Source organism: Pelecanus crispus, chromosome 12 (assembly GCF_030463565.1).
Source record: "Pelecanus crispus isolate bPelCri1 chromosome 12, bPelCri1.pri, whole genome shotgun sequence".
Lineage (NCBI taxonomy): Eukaryota > Metazoa > Chordata > Aves > Pelecaniformes > Pelecanidae > Pelecanus > Pelecanus crispus.
The window spans coordinates 27,949,931-27,970,137 of NC_134654.1; the positions used below are offsets into that span (position 1 = coordinate 27,949,931).

A 20,207-nucleotide genomic window follows, 5' to 3' on the forward strand; every position below is an offset into this window, starting at 1 on the left:
AGTCTTTACATGAAGGCTGATACGGGAAAAGCGGTAACTGCCCAGGGAAGATTTTGCAAATAAAAAGCAGAGCGTGCTGATTTCATTCTGCCTCCGCAGGCTGAAAATACGCGAGATGATGGGAAGTGTAGGTATTGCAAGTTGGAGCTACGCAGAAGAGAGAACTAAAACACTTGTCAGAGGGGCCGCCTTTGTTTCCAGCGAGTGCGCTCCAGCTGCGCCTCCCCCCAGGCACGCTTTCACTCAGCGCGATTTTGCCGAGCGCTTTTCTTTTTTTCTTTTTTATTAAAACCACATCAGACGGGGCCAGCGGCGCTTTGCTGAAAGCATTTTACAGAATCACAGAATCGTTTAGGTTGGAAAAGCCCTTTCAGATCATCCAGTCCAACCATTAACCTACACTACCAAGCCCACCACCAAACCAGTTAAGGGGAGAGTCATAATTTCATGTTTCCTGGCTTGGTGGCTGGATTATTTTTTAATGAAAGTAAAAACTAGGAATCATTAAGGTTGGAAAGGACCTTGAAGATCATCAGTCCAACCATCACCCCAACACCCCCATGGCCACTAAACCATGTCCCCAAGTGCCACCTCTGCGCGTTTTTTGAACCCCTCCAGGGACGGGGACTCCCCCACCTCTCTGGGCAGCCTGTCCCAATGCTCCACCACCCTTTCCATGAAGAAATTTTTCCCAATATCCAATTTAAACCTCCCCTGACGCAGCTTTAGGCCATTTCCTCTTGTCTTATCCCCTGTTTTGGGGGAAAATCTCGGTGCGCGGAGCAGGGCTGTTGGAGGGGCCCGCAGCACAACCGCACCCTGGTTTGAGCGGAGCCCACCAAACCAAAAAAAGGTTTGGGGGGGCTGGGGGGGGCACCGGGCCGGCCCCTCTAGGGCAGCTCGGCCGGCGGGGGGACGCAGCGAGAGCCGCCCCCGGGCCCCCGGCCCAGCTCCCCGGGGGCTGAGGTGGGGACGCGGCCCGCACCCCCCCCCGCCTCTGGAGCGGCCTCACGGGGTGTGCGGAGCGAGAGCGGCACCCGCAGGACGCGATAACCGGCCCGTTTCCCCGGGAAATGGACCAAAAAAAAAAAAAAAAAAAAAAAAAAAAAAATCGGTGCTTTCGCCACCCCCCCCCGTCCCGGGCGTCGCCATGGCAACGGCGCCGGGGCGCGGCTCTGCCCTGCACAAAGATGGCGGCGCCCCGCCCCGCCGCCAGCCCGGAAGCGCCCGCCCCTTCCCGTCGCAAAGATGGCGGCGGCGGCGTCCACGTCGGCGCCGTCCCCGCTGCGGGCCGGGGCGGCCATGGCGGCGCGGGGCGCGGAGGCCGAGGCGCTCTTCGAGGCGCACACGGCGGCCGAGCTGCGGGCGGTGGAGCGGCGGCTGCGGGCCGGCATCGAGCAGAAGCGGGAGGAGCTGCGGCAGATGGTGGGCGAGCGCTATCGCGACCTCATCGAAGCGGCCGACACCATCGCCGAGATGCGCCTCAGCGCCGAGCGCCTGCTGGGCGCCGTGCGGGGCCTGCAGCGGGGCGGCGCGGCCCGGCCCGGCCCTGCGGCGCCGGTGAGGGGGGCGAGGGGCTGCGGCGGGGCGGGGGGCGGCCCCGGACCCCCTTCCCTGACCCCTTGCTCTTCTCGCCTCCCCTCCAGGCTCGGCCGCCGGCTCAGGAGAGCTTTTACCGGGCGGCGGCACAGCTGAAGCTGCTGCTGGACGTCCCCGAGAAGGTGTGGGGTGCCGTGGAGGCCGGCCGGTACCTGCCCGCCGCCCGGCTCCACCTGCTCGGCGGCCACCTCCGCCGCCAGCTGCAGCTCGACGCGCCCCGGGCCCGCGGCAGCCCCGTCCTCGCCCGCTTCCCCATCCTCCTGCGGCAAGTGGCCACCGCCGGCCACCTCAGGTGGGAGGGCGTGGCGGGCTCCTCGGTGGCTGCTGGGAAGAGGTGGAAAGGGTGGTGGAGCATTGGGACAGGCTGCCCAGAGAGGTGGGGGAGTCCCCAGCCCTGGAGGGGTTCAAAAATGGGCAGAGGTGGCACTTGGGGACATGGTTTAGTGGGCACGGTGGTGTTGGGTTGATGGTTGGACTGATGATCTTAGAGCTCCTTTCCAACCTTGGTGATTCCTGGTTTTTACTTTCATTAAAAAATAATCCAGCCACCAAGCCAGGAAACATGAAATTACTTATTACTGTCCCCTTAATTGGTTTAGTGGTGGACTTGGTGCTGTTGGGTTAATGGTTGGACTGGGTGATCATAAAGGGCTTTTCCAACCTCAACGATTCGATGATTCTATGTTGGGTGAGGAGGGTGGTGGGATGCTTTTCCCAGGGAAGCAGGGGATGCCCCATCATTGGAAGCGGTCACGGTCAGGTTGGACAGGGGCTTTGAGCAACCTGGTCTAGTGGAGGATGGCCCTGCCCGCGGCAGTGGGGTTGGACTGGGTGATCTCTGAAGGTGCCTTCCAAGCCAAACCATTCCATGAGCTTGTGACCAGAGACCCTGGCGCTGCCCCGAGGCTCTCGCTGCCAGCCAGCGGGAATGCCTCACCCAGCCCCGTAACACCCAGATAGCCCCGCTTCTACCTGGGGAAGGTAACATCCTCGGTGGGTTATAACACCCGCTTCTGCCTGGGGAAAGTAACATCCTTGGTGGGTTATAACACCCAATTCTGCCTGGGGAAAGTAACATCCTTGGTGGGTTATAACACCCGCTTCTACCTGGGGAAAGTAACATCCTTGCTTGGTGCGTTATCACATAACCACACCCAAATATCTTGGTCAAGCACCGAGACCGGTGACTGTCCACCACATTCCCTTGCCAGATCCACCATCCTGCAGGAGAGCAAGTCCCTGCTGAAGAGCCAGACTGTGTCGGACCAGGCAGTGGCAGAAGCCCTGTGTGCCATCATGCTCCTGGAAGACAGCTCTCCACGCCAGGCCCTCGCCGACTTCCTTCTGGCCAGGAAGCTGGCCATCCAGCAGCTGCTCAACCAGCCGCACCACGGTCAGTACGAGGGGCTGCCTCCTTTTTAAAGTCAGGGTAGCCCCCTTCGCTTCATCTCTCTCTTACCCTACAGATGGGTGAGTCCCATAAAGCTCACGATGGTGGGGACGCGACCGCATCATGCTACTGCTGGCAGTGTTTTGCCGCAGCAGCAAAACGCCGCAAAAATGAACGGTGCTCAGGGTCTTAAGCTGAGCCCATCTGTAATGGGGAGGCGGGTGGTGCCTGGGGCTGAGGTCTTTGCCCTCCAGCCCTTCCCCAGAAGGTTTCACTAGAACCACAGCTCTTGAAAGGCAGGGCTGCTCACACCTCTGCTGAAGGGGCTGCCTCAGCTGAAAGGCATTTCTCTGCAGGTGCAGGCATAAAAGCTCAGGTGTGTTCGCTGATGGAGCTGCTAACCACTACTCTGTACCAGGCTCATGCTCTCTTCTACACTGTGCCTGAGGGGATGCCACCAGACCCAGCCCTGCCCTGCGGCTTGCTCTTCTCGACCCTGGAGAGCACCACAGGCCAGCACCCAGCAGGTGAGTGCCCAGGCAGCTCTGCATTGCAGGAGGCCACCCCCTATGCTGAGCTGATTTCCCCCCAACCCCATGTGCTTCCAGGGAGAGGTGGGGTTCTGGAGGATGAGGTGAAGCTGAGCAGCTGGTTCAGGTACCTCCCAGAATCCGTGGTGGAGTTCCAGCCAGCCCTGCGGACCCTGGCACACCCCATCAGCCAGGACTACCTCAGAGACACGCTGCAGAAGTGGATTGCCATGTGAGTGTGACGGTCCCAGTTTGCAGGACTCTCCCGGACACCATGCCGGCCTCTGTGCCAAGGCAGCAGCAGCAACAAAGCAAACCCAAGCTCGCCTGCTTCCTCGCTCACTCTGGCCAGGCTGCATCTTCTGCTGGCTTCTTGGCCAGCACGCCCTGTCCCCAGCAGTAACACAGCCAGAGGCAGCATAGCACCGTCCTAACAGCCAGGCCGTAACGCTCCGATATAACAAACCACCCGAGCCGCACAAAGATATTTTTCTAGAACTGCTTTACACTGCCATAACCGCCAGCAAACAAGCGCAGAGCAAATGAGAAGAAAATCCCTTACCTGGTTCATTTGGCTCCTGGTCCAGCACCTCTTTCCTCCTCACTGCCCTTCCCTGGGCTGTGTGGGGCAGCCAGACCCCTTTATAGAGTTGCCAGCTCCACCCCTTCCCACCTTGCCCTGGCAGCTCTGCCTGCTCCTTAACAGCCTCGTCAGTCCTCTGTCGTTATTGATGGAGCCAGCTGGTCCCTGTCGTCAGCCGCAGCCCCCCATGATGTGCTTGCTGGCCATGGGATGTTTCCCCAGCGACCCTTCCCAGAGCCCCCACCCGTCCTCCCTGCCTGCTGGCATTCCTGGGGTGCAGTGCTCCTGGCTTCGACACCCGCTGGAGCCTGGGGTTGCTGCTGGCGGGCACGTGGCTTTCCTGTAGGGCCCCGGTGTGGGATGCAGGGTGCTTCTCTGAGAGGCAGGTGCCCTCAGCCCCGCAGGTGACTGCAGGCAGAGCCTCTTACCAACAGGTTAATGATTCCCCCACCTTGATGTAGCCGATGTTCTCTCCTGCCTTCCCTGGGGCTGTGTCTGAGCAAGTGGGACTGAAGCAAAACATTGCCTTCAGGTGCAGCGACGACATCAGGGCCGGGGTCAGCAACCTGCTCGTCTACGTGAAGAGCATGAAAGGCCTCGCGGGGATTCGCGATGCGGTGTGGGAGCTGCTCACGAGTGAGTCCATAAGCCAGAACTGGGAGGCGGTGTGCCGTCGCCTTTTGGACAAGCCCGCTTCCTTCTGGGAGGATCTGCTGCAGCAGCTGTTCCTGGACAGGCTAGAGGTGGGCGCTCTGCTGCGGCAATTCGTGGGGAGCCTCGCTCCGTGCTCCCTCTTCTTGGCTCAAACGGTGGTGCTTGTTAGCAGCAGGAGGCACATGTAAAAGGTGCTTAAAAGCGGCTTTCCCCCCCCCCCCCCCCCCTCCTGCTTCTGTTCCAGACACTGACCAAAGAAGGGTTTGACTCCATCTCAAACAGTTCCAAACAGCTTCTCACCTTAGCTCTGCAGGAACTTGAAGTCAAATCCGGCACCTCTGCCCTGAGCAAGCACATCCAGTTTGAACACAACGTGGCCCTGTTCCTGTGGTCAGAGAGCTCCAGCGACCTGCCTTCCGACGCCGCTTGGGTCAACGTGGCAAACCGCGGCCAGTTCGCCAAGAGCGGCCTGTCCATGAAGGCCCAGGCGCTCACGCCGTGCGTGCAGAGCTTCTGCTTGGCTCTGGACTCGAAGCTGAAGGCCAGGTTGGACGACCTCCTGTCCTACCTTCCCACCGACTCCTCGGCCGCCAAGGAGGCTGCTCCCATGGCGCAGCCGCGCTCTGCCTTCGACCGCTACGCCGACGCCGGCACGGTGGAGGGGCTGCTCCGCGACCGCTGCGTCGCCTGCATCCAGCACGTGCTGAGCTGCGTGCGCGAAGAGCTGCAGAGTGCCCAGAGCCTGCTGGGGGGGCAGGCGGACGCTCCCAGTGATGCCAGACTCAATGCTGTCCTCTTCATGGCAAGACTCTGCCAGTCCCTGACCGAGCTCTGCCCTCACCTGAAGCAGTGTATCCTGGGCCAGTCGGGCGGCACGGAGACGGCGCTGAAGGAAACCCGCTCCGCCAAGAAGCTGGGGAAGGGGAAAGCCCAGGAAGTGACCCCTGTGCAGGCCAAGTGGCAGGAGGTGAAGGCAGAGGTCCTGCAGCAGAGCCTGTTCGCTTACCAGATCTGGAGCTCAGCTGTCACCAAAGTAAGGAGCTGCTTCTCTCATCACAGCTGTTTCCTGCGTGGGTTTCGCTCACTCAGCTCCCTGCGGTCAGCGCTGATGCTTCTTCGCTGGCTGCTGAGAGCTCGCCGCGCTGCTCAGTCAGCTTGCAGGGAGAGGAGGCGGCGGCGGCTCGGAGGTGGTATCTGGTGGGATGGTCTCTGTAAGATTCACTTTGGGAGGAGCAGGATGTCTGTCTCTCTGCGGGCAGGAGCAGGCTGCCTGTCCTTTGGTACTCCTGTTAGAGCTGGCTGTGACTGGGTGCTTTTTGTGTTTTGCACTCTAGGGTCTGGTTCAGTGCTTTACCCACACCTTGCTGCTAGACACAGCTGGCTCTGTCTTGGCCACAGCCACCAACTGGGATGAAATTGAAATTCAGGAGGAGACCGAGTCTGGAAACAGTGTAACGTCAAAGATCCGGCTGCCTGTGCAGGTATGAGAAAAGTCCTCTTGGTAAACACAGAGAAACAGTCTGCTGGGAGGAGAAAAGCGCTGGTTTCCAAAATGTCAAATGGTGCTGACCTGCTGTGGAGGTTGCCTGGTGTTAGGAGCAGAGGGCACTCCCCGGTGCTCTTATTTGCTCTTTGAGATACTCACCTCTTAAGGACAGAGGTCAGAGGAAGGAAATTAGATAGCTGCTGCTATATATTCAAATTAATTAATATTGGCCCAGATCCTGTAAAACTGAGCCAAAGAAGGACTTATGCCTGGTTTATACACAGAGGCCCCCAGGAGAGAGATTTCATGGAAATTGGATGCGCTGAAGGACAGGGCTGCAAGAGTGGGACCGCACAAAGCCTAAGAGAACCGAGGCTTGCAGCTTTCCTTAGGTGTGGTGGCAGTGCAGGAATGACACAGTGGCAAAGCAGGCAGCGATCGCGCGGAGGGAGAGGAGGGCAAGAGTGAGTTCTACGTTTGTACAGTACGGGAGGGGCTGGATGGGGTCTTTTGTAATGAACCTTACAAGGTGAATTTTATTGCTTCTGAAAGAAAAAGCAGCCAGATGAGAGCTCAGGATAGCTGGGAGGCCCAGGAGAAAAGTGAGGGAGTAAATAACAAGCCCAGGGAGCGGGTGGTCAGAGCAGTGTCAGTGGTGACAGAAGAGGCACAACAAGCCATTCTGTTCTGACTACACTCGGGTGAATACTTCTGGTAAAAGTACTTGTGGGCCCTGGTTATAGCAGTCGTCCTCAAAGTGTCTGGTGTGTCAGTAAATAACCTGCGAGATACCTGAGCCATGCTATGGGGGCAGGCAGGTCTTGGCAGCGGAGCTTTGTGGTTGCTGAGGAAGTAGGAAGCTTGCACCACGAGAACCAAGGCGATGATGTGCTGTGGATAAAGCTAACGTAGCTTACAGACCACGTGAAAATAAATGCTGTTTTCTTAATCAGCCGTCCTGGTACGTCCAGTGCCTCCTCTTCAGCCTGTGCCAAGAGGTGAACCGGGTCGGTGGCCACACTCTTCCGAAAGTCACCTTGCAGGAGTTGCTGAGGACCTGCATGGCAGAGGTGCTTGCTGCCTACGAAAAGCTCATGGAAGAGAAGCAGGAGAAGGTACGTGAGTAGGATCAGCCCTCACCCCAGCTGGCATGGGATGGGAGGGTCACTGGGCACGTGGTGATTTTGGAACCGAAAATGTCTGCTTGTGAGACTTGGAAAGGGTGAGTACATTCTTGCCCTGCCTCCCCCAAAAATGAGGCAAAAAGGGATCAGACACCAGACTGCACACTCGGAACGGTTCAGTTAGGTTGGTTGTTTCTTGGTGCCGGTGTTTTTAAATGTTTCCCCTGAAGCAGTCCTTTGACAGCTCTCTCTGTGCGAGTGAAGAGCCCTGTTCCTGACTGTCCTATTTGCAGAAAGCAGGCACCTTCCCCATGACCCAGAACAGAGCTCTGCAGTTACTCTACGATCTGCGATACCTGAGTATCATCTTGACGGCGAAGAGTGAGGAAGCAAAAACCAGCAGGATCAAGCATGACTCCGGGTGCGGTACAGTTCTGGGGTTCAAATACTAGCAGTAGGTTGGGGGGGGGGGGGGCCTAAAATAGTTTAAATCAACATCCTGAGTGGCTGTCAAGAGAACGCCGGCAGGAGCAGTGCCTTTGGGCCTCACGGGAGAAGGGCAGCGCAGACTCTGAGCTCTGACATCTGCACTGGCGCTAAGCTCATCCTCAAAATAAAGAATGAGGGGTGGGTTTGTTTACACTCAGTGAAATATCGATACTGAAGGTATAAAATCCAGTGGAAATGTTGCACGGAGAGCGCGTCCAGGATTGTAAGTGGCGCTGCCGCTTCTAGCGTCCTTTTTCCTTGGGCTGGAAAACATGTATTGTAGCCGATATGCGGTGGACTTGGTAGTGTTAGGTTAATGGTTGGACTGGATGATCCTAAAGATCTTTTCCAACCTAAACAATTCTATGATTCTGCAGCCAAGAGCTGGGAGACAGCGGGCTGGTCTCCCCGCTTGCATACGCAGCATGTCCGCGCGGCGGCAGGGGTAGTGTCAGAGGATGCCGCTGGAGAGAACAGTTAAGCTCCCGCCCAAGAGTTAAAACCTTGCGTATGCTCCAGTCTTGAGAACTCTGAGACGTACAGCAGGGAGAAGGTTCCTCTGCAACAGCCGATAGCGTAGGTTGGGTGGTAGCTGGAAACCCTTTAGGCAGCTGCTGTTCTGCTGAGCCATTCCCATTTGGCTCAGTCACCTCTTGGGGGCAAGCCCCTCGCTGTTTCAGAGGGACCGGTGACACCACCCTGTGGCATCAGCAGCCGGCGCTAGGATGTAACCCCTGACGGGACTCTGCTCTGCGTGCAGGCTTGAGAAGGTGACCGACTTCCTGGAGGGACACATAGATCCGTTTGACTTGGATGTTTTTACTCCGCACTTGAACAGTAACCTCAATCGCCTGGTTCAGCGAACCTCCGTAAGTTTGAGGAAGAGGAAGGGATGGATCAGGAAGCAGGGCTGCAAAATGTTTTGAAGGGCAGCTGGGGGCGCTTTATAGACTGCTTGATGCCAAAAGATAACTACTGGCACTTACTCAGAAATGGGAAGAGTATTTAATGCCCGCTGAAGATAAGAGGAGCTTGCTGAGCTGGCTGCACAGCATATAATCGTGCGTGGAGTTGGCTGAACTTTATCTAACAAGATTCACTGGAGCCTTTGCAATGCTAATTGGGTTAAGTAGTGCTGAAACAGGCCTAGAACTCGATTATGGTAATAACGAGCAGTGCCAATTAAAAGCAAGAGTTAGAGGGGGGAGGGAGACACTTTGTGTTCAAACTTAAAGCCAATCACAAGTGGCATGCCAGGAGACTCACCAGTGCTGCATTGCGGTGTCAGCTCTGCGGCTGCCCCCAAATACAAACAGCTCCTTCGTGCCTTCCAGGTTCTCTTTGGCTTGCTGACCGGCACAGAGAACCAGTACACAAGCAGGAGCGGCGCTCTGAGCTCCCAGGAGCTCCACAACATCTTGCCGTTAGCATCCAGCCAGATCAGGTAAGGTACTCGGCTCTTCTGCACGTTCTCACGTCTCTTTGGGAAGCGGGTCTAAAATTGCTGCTGCACTGTGACCGGCCGCATTTCTTTCTTCCATCTCTTAAGATTTGGACTTCTGCCACTGAGTATGTCGAGCTCGCGAAAGAGCAAGTCTGCTACCAGGAGCACAGAAAGAGTTCAGGTTGGTAAAATTGAGCCTTACTGACTTTTTGCCGTTCTCCCACCAACACTAGAGCTTGCGGGGAAAGAAGAAAGTAGCCAAACAGTTAATATTTAACCTGATTTTTATTTTCGGTAAAATGAGAGAACCATTATGGCAACACAGCACGAGATGGTTTGGATTTCCCCTTGACCCTCAAAAAGAACCTGATGGCCCCTGTATTTTTGGGGCCCGCTGCATTGTGGTAAAACATAGGCAATAACCACCATGAAAATGCAGTGAAGACTTGTACAGATTTTGAGATCAATGCATAAAAGACAATTCATTTAAAGACGGCTGCAAGAAATGTCAAAGGGTACTAGCTAATTATTGGAACTCCTTTCCAGTGCGATGCTGACCTTTAACTCCTGACGAAGCCTGGCTTGGGTATTTAAGCCTGTGTGAACAGAGTGGCTTGCTTCTCTTGCAAAGGCTCTCTGTTGTCCTGTTTCTGAGTTTTATCTGTAGACAACCGTTATGTTGCTATGTTTCCCCCAGTTTAAAACACCTGCTTAAATGGAGTTCTTTATGCTGAGGCTTGAAAGAGCCAAGGAATACCTCACTGCTACAGCAAGCGGTAATTAGTAAGCTGTTTCCTTTAGCTCTTATTAACCCAATAATCCATCTGCGGGGATGTCTTTTCAACTGGGACAGAAGAGTAAAGGTCTGGTTTTATCAGAGCAGAGCATGTTACTTGATGTTTGCTCTGCAATTCTTGTTCTCCGTTACTCAGAACCATTAAGGACCAGACACAGTATAAGCCAAATACTTATTTAAAAGCCCAAAGCTTCACAATAAAGGTATTCTTTACCTCTTACACCTCAGCTGTAGTAGAGCGTAGAAGTGTTGCAGTGATGTCTGGCTTGCTCCTGCCACTCCCCACGCCTGCTGTGGTGGCACACATATGTCCCGCGTTAGCCATGCTTCTCGGAATCCCTGACGGATGCTTGTTCCTTTTATGCTAAAACAGTTCAGGGGAGGTTAAAGTCCATAGTTACTCAAGAACAGCTCTCTGCAAGGGCAACAGCTCTACTTCTGCCATGCTGTTAGCCCCTTGCTCCAGCAGCAACAGCCCTTCCCTGCCGTACAGAATGATTTTTATTGAGCATGGAATGACATCTGAAAAGTTACCTGTTGCTAACAGCAGCAAGGTGCTGTGCTTCTGCCACTCCAAACTGCCTCTGTCTGCCTGTCGCTAAGCGCCAGGGGTGACACTGCTCAGGTTGTAGTTCAAGGTCAAGTTGCCTAGGAAGAGCTGTTCTGCTGCAGTCTACACCTCCTTGCAGCGACTATGGACGAGGTTATGGAGCAAGTCAAAGGTACGCCGTAATAGTTACTGACGCTTTTGTTTTTAAAAACTAACAGGTTGCACCTCCTGCACTCACAAGAGCAGAAGACGAGGCATCGCGCCCTGGCTCTTTGTTCAGGCAGCTTGTAACCGAGGAGGAAGACGCAGCTGCACCTTCTCTCTTCAAGCTGGGATGGCTTTCTGGCATGACCAAGTGATGCAATAAAAAATAAAAAGTTTGTCCGTGTATTCGTCTTCACCGAGATCGCTCTCTCCCCTTGGCAGGGAGCGGTGACACCTCTGCTGGTGTTGTCAGAAGAACTTTTCCATCCTTAGCCAGATCACAGTACGCCCCTTGAACCAGGCACAGGTCAGGATTGTCCTTGCCGTGCGGCTGCTGGAACAGAGGTGTAGCTACTCTTTCACCTCCTCTTCCTTAGAAGTCGTTGACATTAAAGTCAAGTTAAAGGAGAAAAAAAAAAAACCAAACCCTACACACTGTAACAGAAAACAAAACATTTCACAGCTAGAAGTAGGTATTGGAGCAACGTAGGACTCGACTCCTCCTTCAAAAGCCCCTCCTTGGGCTACTCTACACTTGTCTCTGCAGGCACCACTAATCTGCTCTCCGAGCAAACCCAGCGGGCACCTGCTATTTCGGCTACAGCTGCCTAAGCTTTCCTGGTTCTAGTTTCACATTTTTCTTTCCAGTCCTGCAGCAGTAAAGATGAAGTGAGATAAGGCTTGTCGCACACACAGCTGGGTGGAGAGTTCGCAGCTGGGGCAGCCCTAAGGGATGCCAGTGACAGCACCTATCCTTCCTGTCTCGGTAACTCTAAATGCTCAAAAAAAATTATGTTGCCAAATAAATTTTTTACTAGTTTATTGAAATTAAAAAAAGACTTATAAAACTGAAGAGGAACGTTTGAGAGAACTTTACATAAAGCAACAAATTGCTAACAAACAGATTAGGCAGTCGATTGGAATTGGACATTTTGCAATCCTATAACACAGATGTGGATTCCTCGGTCTCCTCTTGACACGTACTTTATAACCACCCCAAAAAGAATCCTATAAAAATTGCTTCAAAGCCCCTTTTGCATTGCAATAGTGCAGCAAACCACAAGTAAACAATTTCCTGTTAACCTGTTATTTCAAATATAGACTGAAAAGGCAACAGGCGTTTTGTGCAATTCCATTTTAACAAACTTTTAAGTTGAAATATCAAATCTACACAGTGCTGTCCCTTCACAGAAGGCGGGGAACTGCTGGTTCATCATGTAGGAAGGCGTCCCCGGCTCTGTAAGCTGTGAAAGTGTGCCTCCTTCAGGATCTGGTTGATGTGGAAGTAAGGACCTTGGCTTAGTGCAGACTGCTCATGGAAGGACTGAGAGGAGACAGGACTGGATCCTGCAATTATCGGGTTTAGGCTGGTTTCTGCACTGCACGCTCTGTCGGGGCTGTTGATGCTACTGCTACTACAGCTGCTGCTGCTGCTGCTGCCGCTATCGCTGCTGGAGGACTGAGACAAAGAGAAGGTTAACAGCAAAAATCACACAGTCTTCTCTCCTGTCCGTAAAGAAACACCTCAGTTAAGCAAACAATCTTTACAGCAAGTCCCTCCCTTCCAGATTTGCAGGCTCACATTCAGCTTGATGGACTAACGTAAATCTGCCGAGTGCTTTCTCGGCATTCATAGCTTCTGGTATTGGCAACACGCAAGAAGCGTCACAGAGCTGAAGGGATGAGCAAGCCTTCACCCAGAGGTTCGCTGACCTCTAGCACATTGGATTTCAATCTTTCGCTTTTAGGCCCACCAGCTCTGCCCCCATGACCCACGTTAGCACTAGTGAAGTTTGCTGAATTCATCTGAGAATTGGAAAATAAAGAACATTCCTACTGAGCTGCGCGTGTCAGTAAAGGCAGGCAGAGCATGAGGAAAAGTTTATTGCTTCTGTTCTAGCAGACATTCTAAGTAAGCACCATGCAAAGCATTTTCCTACAAGTCAGTCTTTCTAAAATGAGATCTGAAGCATCCAGAGCAACAGGCTGTTAAAGACAAATGCAACACGATACCCATTTTAAGTCTTTGAACACCTCGACATACAGAACAACTACTCTTCTCCCAATCAAGTACTGGGATGGCAACATTAACTGGTAGTTTTCCGTAACAATTTACTTGACACGACAGTGAAAGAGCGACAGGCATCGAAGACTTCCACATGCAGAGAAGAGAACTCATGATTTAGGTCGCATAGACGACAGGGCTCATTTGCCAGCATTTAGGATAAACACATTTCATGGTAATGATTGGAAGAGCATTAGCCATCGTTTTCAGTGTTTCAAAGACATAAAACCGTGTGGTTTACACCATTTTAAGGGCTGCTAATGAAAGGTTCCATTAGTTACAGCTGAAATATTTCATTACTGTGTGATATGCTGTTCAGGACAACACTGCAGATGTTTAGGTGTTTAAGAATCAGAGAATGGCTACTTTGCCATCCCATAAGAAGTAAATTCACAAAAGCAGCCAGCATAAGTGACAACAGCTAAAAAAAACCCCACATTTTTCTGAGTTTTAAACTAAAATCACGGAAGTCAAAGCTTGGTGGCCACAGCAGAGGAAGACAAATTTAAAGAAGCCCACAGCAATTTAACAGTCAGCACCACATCCAGAAGGCCTCACTCTGGAGTAAATCTGAAGAATGGTGCAAACTGCACCCCACACGTCTGTCAACGAGCAGTGAGGAAGGCCCAGGAAGGCGCTGTATGAGTATTTGAGGTGGACCACGTCTCAGTGCCGACTGGAAACCCCACGGCACCGATTCCACAATCGATCGTGGCAATTCAACCATATAAACTTCCTTGTTTTGCTAAGCAACAAAAATGCTTCGGTTCTGTTGCGGTACAGCAAGCAAGACAACGGCACCCCAGGCTGCACCCGTGCTGGCATGTTAGCTTCAGCTAGCAAGGAGAGAACAACAGAACGCACGTGAAGTCATTCTTGAGGAAGCAGCAGATGTAACTACACGAGCAACCAGCTCCTCTTCCTAACACTGCTAACACTAGAGAGGGAGAGGACACCAGAAGGACAGAGAGGAGCCACGAAATGGTGCCTGCTAGACCATCTCGTTTTGCATAGAAGCACAAATATTGAAATGCAATGCTGTTACGCTGAACAAGTCACAGCAGCCTTGGAGAGAAACCCACCGCACAGGACACTTTGTTTCCTTTTAGTCTGTGTTCCTTACTGTTTTTCGTTACAGCCACCTTCTGAAAATCAAGGTAAAAATCGAAATGAGAACCTAGTATTACTTACTGCTAAAGTTTCACATCTTAACAAACATTTTAGAGCTCTTAGTAATAACTACTTTACGCGTGTCTCATTTTTTTAAAACCGAGATAGTGTCCTGGGACGTGCTTCCTACACCTAAGGCTGTTGACAGATCTGGTTTGTCAGACCCTCTTTATTTCCATTTCTCTAATGCAAAAATTCACTAGCACGTGAAGCCCCTTTATTGCCCAAATCACGTCAAAGACCTACCATTTCCCCAGGCTGTGGTGCACATTCTGTTACGCATTTGGACTACAATTAGACAAAAAAAGAATCCTTAAAGTCATCATGTCAGCAATGACAGGCATCTACACAATGAAACAAAGTTTTAAGCGAAAGGGCAAAGGGAAGTAGCCCAATGAAAGTTTATGAGTACTTTAAGTATCAAAAGGACATCTTCACGGTCCACCTGACTCATTAGCCCCTCTTAACATCACACTGAGTAGCTATAGAAGTTTTAAATAATTTCCAAACAAATGTCCTGTTAAATATATTAGTCTGCCGATCTGTGACGTAGCATCTCAATCATTCGTGAGAGGAACTTAAGAAACAGTCATTCAGAGCCTGCTGCTCTCAAAAACTTTCAAGACGAGTTTAACAGAGGTGTAATCTGGTTTTAATTAGAATTTAAGACCAGCCCTTCCTCAGTAGTGTAGAGTGGCATAGCTGCAATGCTAGACAAACACTTTGATTTGAGAGAAGCAACTGCTGCTGTGCGTCAGCAATCTCCACAGATAAAACAGTGGTATTTCTAAGCTCTGGGGAGTCCTGTCATTGGAACCACAAGAAATGAGATTTTACAGAAGAAACTTAGGAAGGAAAAGAGCTAGTCAGAACACTGCAGACTTACTTCCTTCTCAGGGAAAAATCAGAGCAGAGGGCTTTTCGTTGGTGATTCCCCAGGCTGCAGAGCACAATTGCAGATTCTCATCGCTCCCGTGAGTGGCTGCATGCAGCTGGCCTCTCAGAGGATCCACTACAACTCTGCCTAACTTCATGTACAGGACAGCAATGACAGGGGAGTAGGAAGGGCTTTTGCTGAATTTGTAAGCGAGTACCAGGGAAAACACCACAGCTAACCTCCTAGTAAACAAAGGACAGGCTGAACAGGAAGTGAAATGCGGTGGCAAACGCTCTGCTTCGCTAATGTTTAACGTTTGCCGTAGCTCTAGCCTAGCGTTTTCGTCGTGTGCCCGTTCGTGGACTGCAAGGCAGAACTTTACGGTCATCCTCAGGGAGGCTGTCACCTAGGAGTGCGGGAGTGGTTTGTTCCAGGAGGAGCAGGAATTGCACATCGTTATAGCCATTTGCCAAGAAGTAGTGCTGACGGAGAGTGAAGCGAATCTATTTCCCTCCTGTCGGAGTCAAGGATGCTGTCTACCCTGGATGAAAGGACAATCTAGTGGGAAAAAACAGCGATATCCTTTCGCATCAAATCTAGCTCATGCTAGGATTCAAAGTGAGGGACTGAGGGACAACATCACAAAACAGCCCACGTTTGACCTGCCTCTGAGGGGAAAAAAATCTCCCTTCATCTTAAACATATTGCTGTCAGCTATGGAGAGTAAGACCAAAAAAAAAAAAAAAATGGAACGAGATCTGACAAAAGCCAAATACAGGTTTACTAATACGGCTGCCTGATTTTCATACAGAGGTTATGGTCTCAAGCAAACCACACTCTGTAAGAGAAAACAGCCAACTTTCAACTGAAGGAAGGCAAAAGGAATCAGTACTTTAGCTGGTGTTTCACAAAAGGCAGATGTGCGTATATGCCCTCAGATGAAAAGCAATTCTCTCCTCACGTACTCTTTGAAGTTAAAAATTGCTCTCACACACACACACCTCCTCTCCTAGTTCAATATCCTAAAGCTCGTGAGGATTTGTGACCAGCAAGAGCTGCCTTTGCAAATGGCAAAGTATCAGGAAACTAAATAAAAGTATTACAAATGGCCAAGAATTTCAAAGTGATATCAATCGGAAGCACTTGTGCACTATAAGCACAAGAATTTCTCCATTTGGCACAGGAAGTCCTTAAACAAAAATTCAAATAATACTGATTTAATCTCATGGCTTGAATTTCTGGACATGCTCAATTCAGTGACCCAACATTACAAGAAAACAAGCAAGAAAAAAAAGGCTCTATTCATCAGTAGACGACATTGTGGATTTTGTTCCCTCGAGAAAGGCAACCTTGATTTTTGTAAAACTGTGTCCAGCAGGTGCGCTCCTCCACTTCGGCGCCAAGAGTAAGAGATTCTCCTCGCCTGCGCGTCAGGGTTTAATGTGTTAAAAACATACTTTTACAACACAAGTGCATGCATGAAGCAGGAGTCTTAATGTTAGCTTCAGCAATTGAACTCTGCGCTGATTTCGCTGGTGGCGGGGCAGGCAGTTCATGCCCATGCTGTTCACTTGCAGGCACCCCAAACAAAACAGCCATTAAGGACAGAGTTAAGGTCATCCACTCTTGTGTGGCTACTACAAGGCTATTTCCATGTCTGCATTTTAGCGGCTTTGCCCAGTCAAACGCCAAGTGTTTATATGACAAGCAAAGGTGCTTCTGCCACTCACCATGAAGGTTTTTCCTGATATTCTTAATTTCATTACTCCTACTTCAATCCCTCGTTCCACACTAAATTCTTCCTCCTCCCGCCACAAAGCTCGTTTAGCCATTAACTACTCTACAAACGAAGAGGTGTTTAACCTGTTGGACAAGTGATTCAGTGTCAGATGGCAAGCAACTATTTATGGTTCTACCCGTTATACCCGAGAAGCAAACACTACTTCATCCCAGCAGGTCTTAACTTCTGACAATACAGGAACCAGGAACATTTTTCATCGCAGCGAATTCTTTAGTGATGAACATCTCAGCTGTTAGAGCGTTTTCTGTACAATATCTCTGACTATCGCATCAGCTACATGTAAAGGTGTACCAGTTAAAAGTCTCCCTCACAAGGAACAAAGGGATACAGAGCTTTGTATCAATCTAAATATAAGTATACATTTGAAGCCATTACCATACAATAAAAGAGATGGTGCTCAAAGTTACATAGCACAAAACATCTTCCGCAGTCACAGTACAGTTAATACTTCACTATAACTGCAATAGTTCGTAATTACTCATTACAGCCAATCTTCGGAGTGAGAGGGCTGTACAAAAAACCAGAAGGCTATTTCAAAAACCTTAAAAGAAATCCATTTCATTAACTTCCAAGGACACAAACCAGGAGGGAGCCTCTGCTCTGCACGCTCTTTTCCATGAACATTTTGCAGCAGAACTACATTGCTAATTAGAAATGCATACAGTGAATTTTCAGATGATTAATACAGGCAACAATTCAGGAAATCTGGCAGCAGCTTGGAAATCAGCATTTTTTAAAAAAAGAAATCTCATAGCTAGCAAATTGCACCACCCTAGAACACCTGTCATGGGAGCGATGAGAGAATAAGAGACAGTTTATCCCACGTCCAGCAAAAGATCACGGCAAACATGAGCAGCGACCCAACAGTTTGAGTTCAAGTGTTTTAGCTGCGAACGAGCGAGTCTTGCTTAAATTGACGAGCTCTATCAGAACATTTTTTAAACATCAGATAAGCACTACTGCTTGCAACAGGCACTTTGTGTATCGTACTAGTTGGAATGCTTTTTGACTTTCTACCACAAAGAATCACGTTGCTGTAAGTAAATGCGAAGCTGGAAGAGTAGATGGCCAGGCAAAGTGACCACATGCACTTGTAATCCACCCTAGTCTTCTCCTCAGTTCTGGATACGTTACACCTCATTTCAGACAGCAAAATTGGAAGTGGCAGCAAATGCTTTTCTTGTACCTTCATTTGGGTGCTACACATCAGTATTTGAAGTATACGAACAGAAATATTCAGGCCAAAGATCACCAGGTTCACTGGAAAACATGATGATTTCCAAACCACTTTTTACAGATTTCAATCTCTGACGTACGTAACAGAGTCAAGCCTCGTGACCTCATACACAAAGCGAAAAAAAGTGTTTTCACTAACTACTCTCCATGAATAAAATTTCACAGAATATTCCAACCGGTACTTAAATTCAGCATTAAAGGAAACTGAATGCCCGAGAAGGCTCTCACCTCAGTGTCCCAAGAGTCCTGAAGGACAGTATTCCTGGTACTACGTTTCGTCTGGGGAACATGACCATCATCTTCATTGCCATTCCGTCTCCTCTTCCTGAAGAAAGTTCAGGGAGAAAGGAGGGAAAAAAAAAATATTATACTGATATACCTTCTGTTTTGTTCTCTTAAGGCAACGCTACAAAAAAAAGCAGTAAAACTTGACAAATTAATGAAGGATGTATCTAAACCTCTGATGTGCTGCGGACTTTCATATTCTCTTTTTAGCTGTTCTCTACAGAATAGAGAGGAAGCAATCATGTTTCTCACAAAGCAGGCAGGCTGACGTTTTCATATCAGTTTAAGGGACATGGACTCACACCTGCCATCAAAACCAACGCTGGGCATCTTTCTAAATAAACTCGTTTGACAATTCTCAGCCTTGCAACTGCTCTCAGTACTCAGGCACATCTAAAAATAAGCCTGGGACTTTGAATGACATCTGACAGGCTGAGAAAAGCACCCAGGAAGAGTGGCAGTGACCACACTTTCAATAAATACCCAATTACGTTCATCTTGCTTACACGAGCCTGCAGTTAGCGCCTACAATGACTTTCTTTAGTCTCTCCAATATGACAGCATTTGAAGTCAAGTCATATTCCCGAGCAACGTTATTTTCCACATGGAAAGAAGGTTTTGTCAGAAAACACCTCATGGAAGATAAATCCTTCCCTGTTTCTGATGTATTTGCCATCCTGTTATGACATCAATGCTGCTTTGCAGCAGCTGACCAACAACAGCAACGTAGAATCCCTGCAAACCAGTGTCTCTCACCGTCTGGCAGAATTAATACTAATATAATTTTTCCCACCCTACAAACACCACAGGTCAACCAGGACCTCAGCATGCCGGGCACTATCCAAAATATAGGCTGGAGCTGTTTTGGTGGCTAAAAATTCATACATACTCAAATGAGTCAGAACAGACTCGAGTGAGGTATTTCTAATTTTTCTTACAGACGAGCTTCAGCAGCAGACTCAGCTGCCGGTATCTGGTCCACGCCTACAGCCCAGGAGCTGCCTCCCAGCTCGCCCGTGATGCTCACAGCACTCTCAACTGCTGCCCACCACAGTCACAGAATCATAGAATCGTTTAGGTTGGAAAAGACCTTTAAGATCATCCAGTCCGTTGCCTTCTCCCTCTCCTAGAACCGCTCTTCTTAGAAGAGACATCCCTCCCCTCGCTCCACATTTGTGTTGCCTCTAGATCCCTCCTTTCTTAACGCCTGCAGCCCACTGGCAAACTCAACACCTCCACCTCCCCACAGCCTACCCCGCCACCTCACACCCTGGGCACTCACAGCCCAGCTCCTACGTGCTTCACGGTCCCTCCTGTTTCTCCTCCGCCCGGAGAGGACCCACCTCCTCCCCTTCCCCACCACGCCGAGAAATGCCCCTCCAGCGCAGCGCCAGGCCCCCGTATCCTCCGCATTCCCTGCGCCCGTTCGATCTCCCGAACGCAGCCAACCGCCACCCCCGGCTACACCTTTCCCCGCCACCAGCCTCCCAGCTCCAGCTGAAGCCCTTCCAGAGAGCAGGGGGCCGCTCCTCCCCTCCGCCCCCACCCCTCACCCTCGCAGCTCCCCCCTCCCACCCACGCTCTGGCTCAAGCCAGCCCCTCCAGGGCAGTGTAAGCCACCCCGCCCTCCCCCCCTCCTCCCGCCTGCCAGCCCCGCTCGCCACGTACCCCCCTCATTCCCCTCGGCCCCCCTCGGGGCCGTCCCCCGGAGCCGAGCCCCGGGCCCCCTCCCCGCCCACCGCCTCCCCTCAGGCCGCGCTCCCCTCCCCCACACCGGCGCGCACCGCCCACCTCTGTCTCGCTCCCCGCTCGCTCGGCAGCGGCTGCCGGCAGCTCATGGCGGGCTGGGCTGAAGCTCAGCGAGGCGGGGACGGGGCAAGGCGAGAGCCGGCGGTGCGGCCCAGCCCGGCCCGGCCCGGCGCCC

General features: G+C 51.3%; 2 protein-coding genes across 6 annotated transcripts; one reads left to right on the top strand and one right to left on the bottom strand.

Moving 5' to 3' along the window:
• The first annotated feature begins 1,248 nt into the window (after nucleotides 1-1,248).
• Nucleotides 1,249-11,357, top strand: COG1 (component of oligomeric golgi complex 1). The gene is made up of 14 exons (XM_075719599.1): nucleotides 1,249-1,560; nucleotides 1,647-1,891; nucleotides 2,811-2,992; nucleotides 3,346-3,516; nucleotides 3,598-3,751; nucleotides 4,635-4,845; nucleotides 5,001-5,789; nucleotides 6,091-6,237; nucleotides 7,196-7,357; nucleotides 7,660-7,787; nucleotides 8,616-8,724; nucleotides 9,190-9,299; nucleotides 9,405-9,480; nucleotides 10,864-11,357. Exons 1-14 carry the CDS (start codon nucleotides 1,249-1,251, stop codon nucleotides 11,002-11,004), a joined length of 2,937 nt encoding a protein of 978 aa, XP_075575714.1. The 3' UTR covers nucleotides 11,005-11,357.
• Nucleotides 11,358-11,654: 297 nt separating this feature from the next.
• VCF1 (VCP nuclear cofactor family member 1) lies at nucleotides 11,655-20,167 on the bottom strand. 5 transcript variants are annotated; one of them, XM_075719857.1, is made up of 5 exons: nucleotides 20,075-20,167; nucleotides 18,227-18,323; nucleotides 14,331-14,372; nucleotides 13,997-14,059; nucleotides 11,655-12,308 (listed from the first exon to the last, which is right to left on the bottom strand). In XM_075719857.1, exons 1-5 carry the CDS (start codon nucleotides 20,119-20,121, stop codon nucleotides 12,063-12,065), a joined length of 495 nt encoding a protein of 164 aa, XP_075575972.1. In that variant the 5' UTR covers nucleotides 20,122-20,167; the 3' UTR covers nucleotides 11,655-12,062. The 5 variants fall into 5 exon arrangements, with proteins under 5 accessions (XP_075575972.1, XP_075575974.1, XP_075575973.1 ...); XM_075719859.1 differs by lacking the exon at nucleotides 14,331-14,372 and having other exon boundaries at nucleotides 13,997-14,056; XM_075719858.1 differs by lacking the exon at nucleotides 14,331-14,372.
• Between the last annotated feature and the right edge of the window lie 40 nt (nucleotides 20,168-20,207).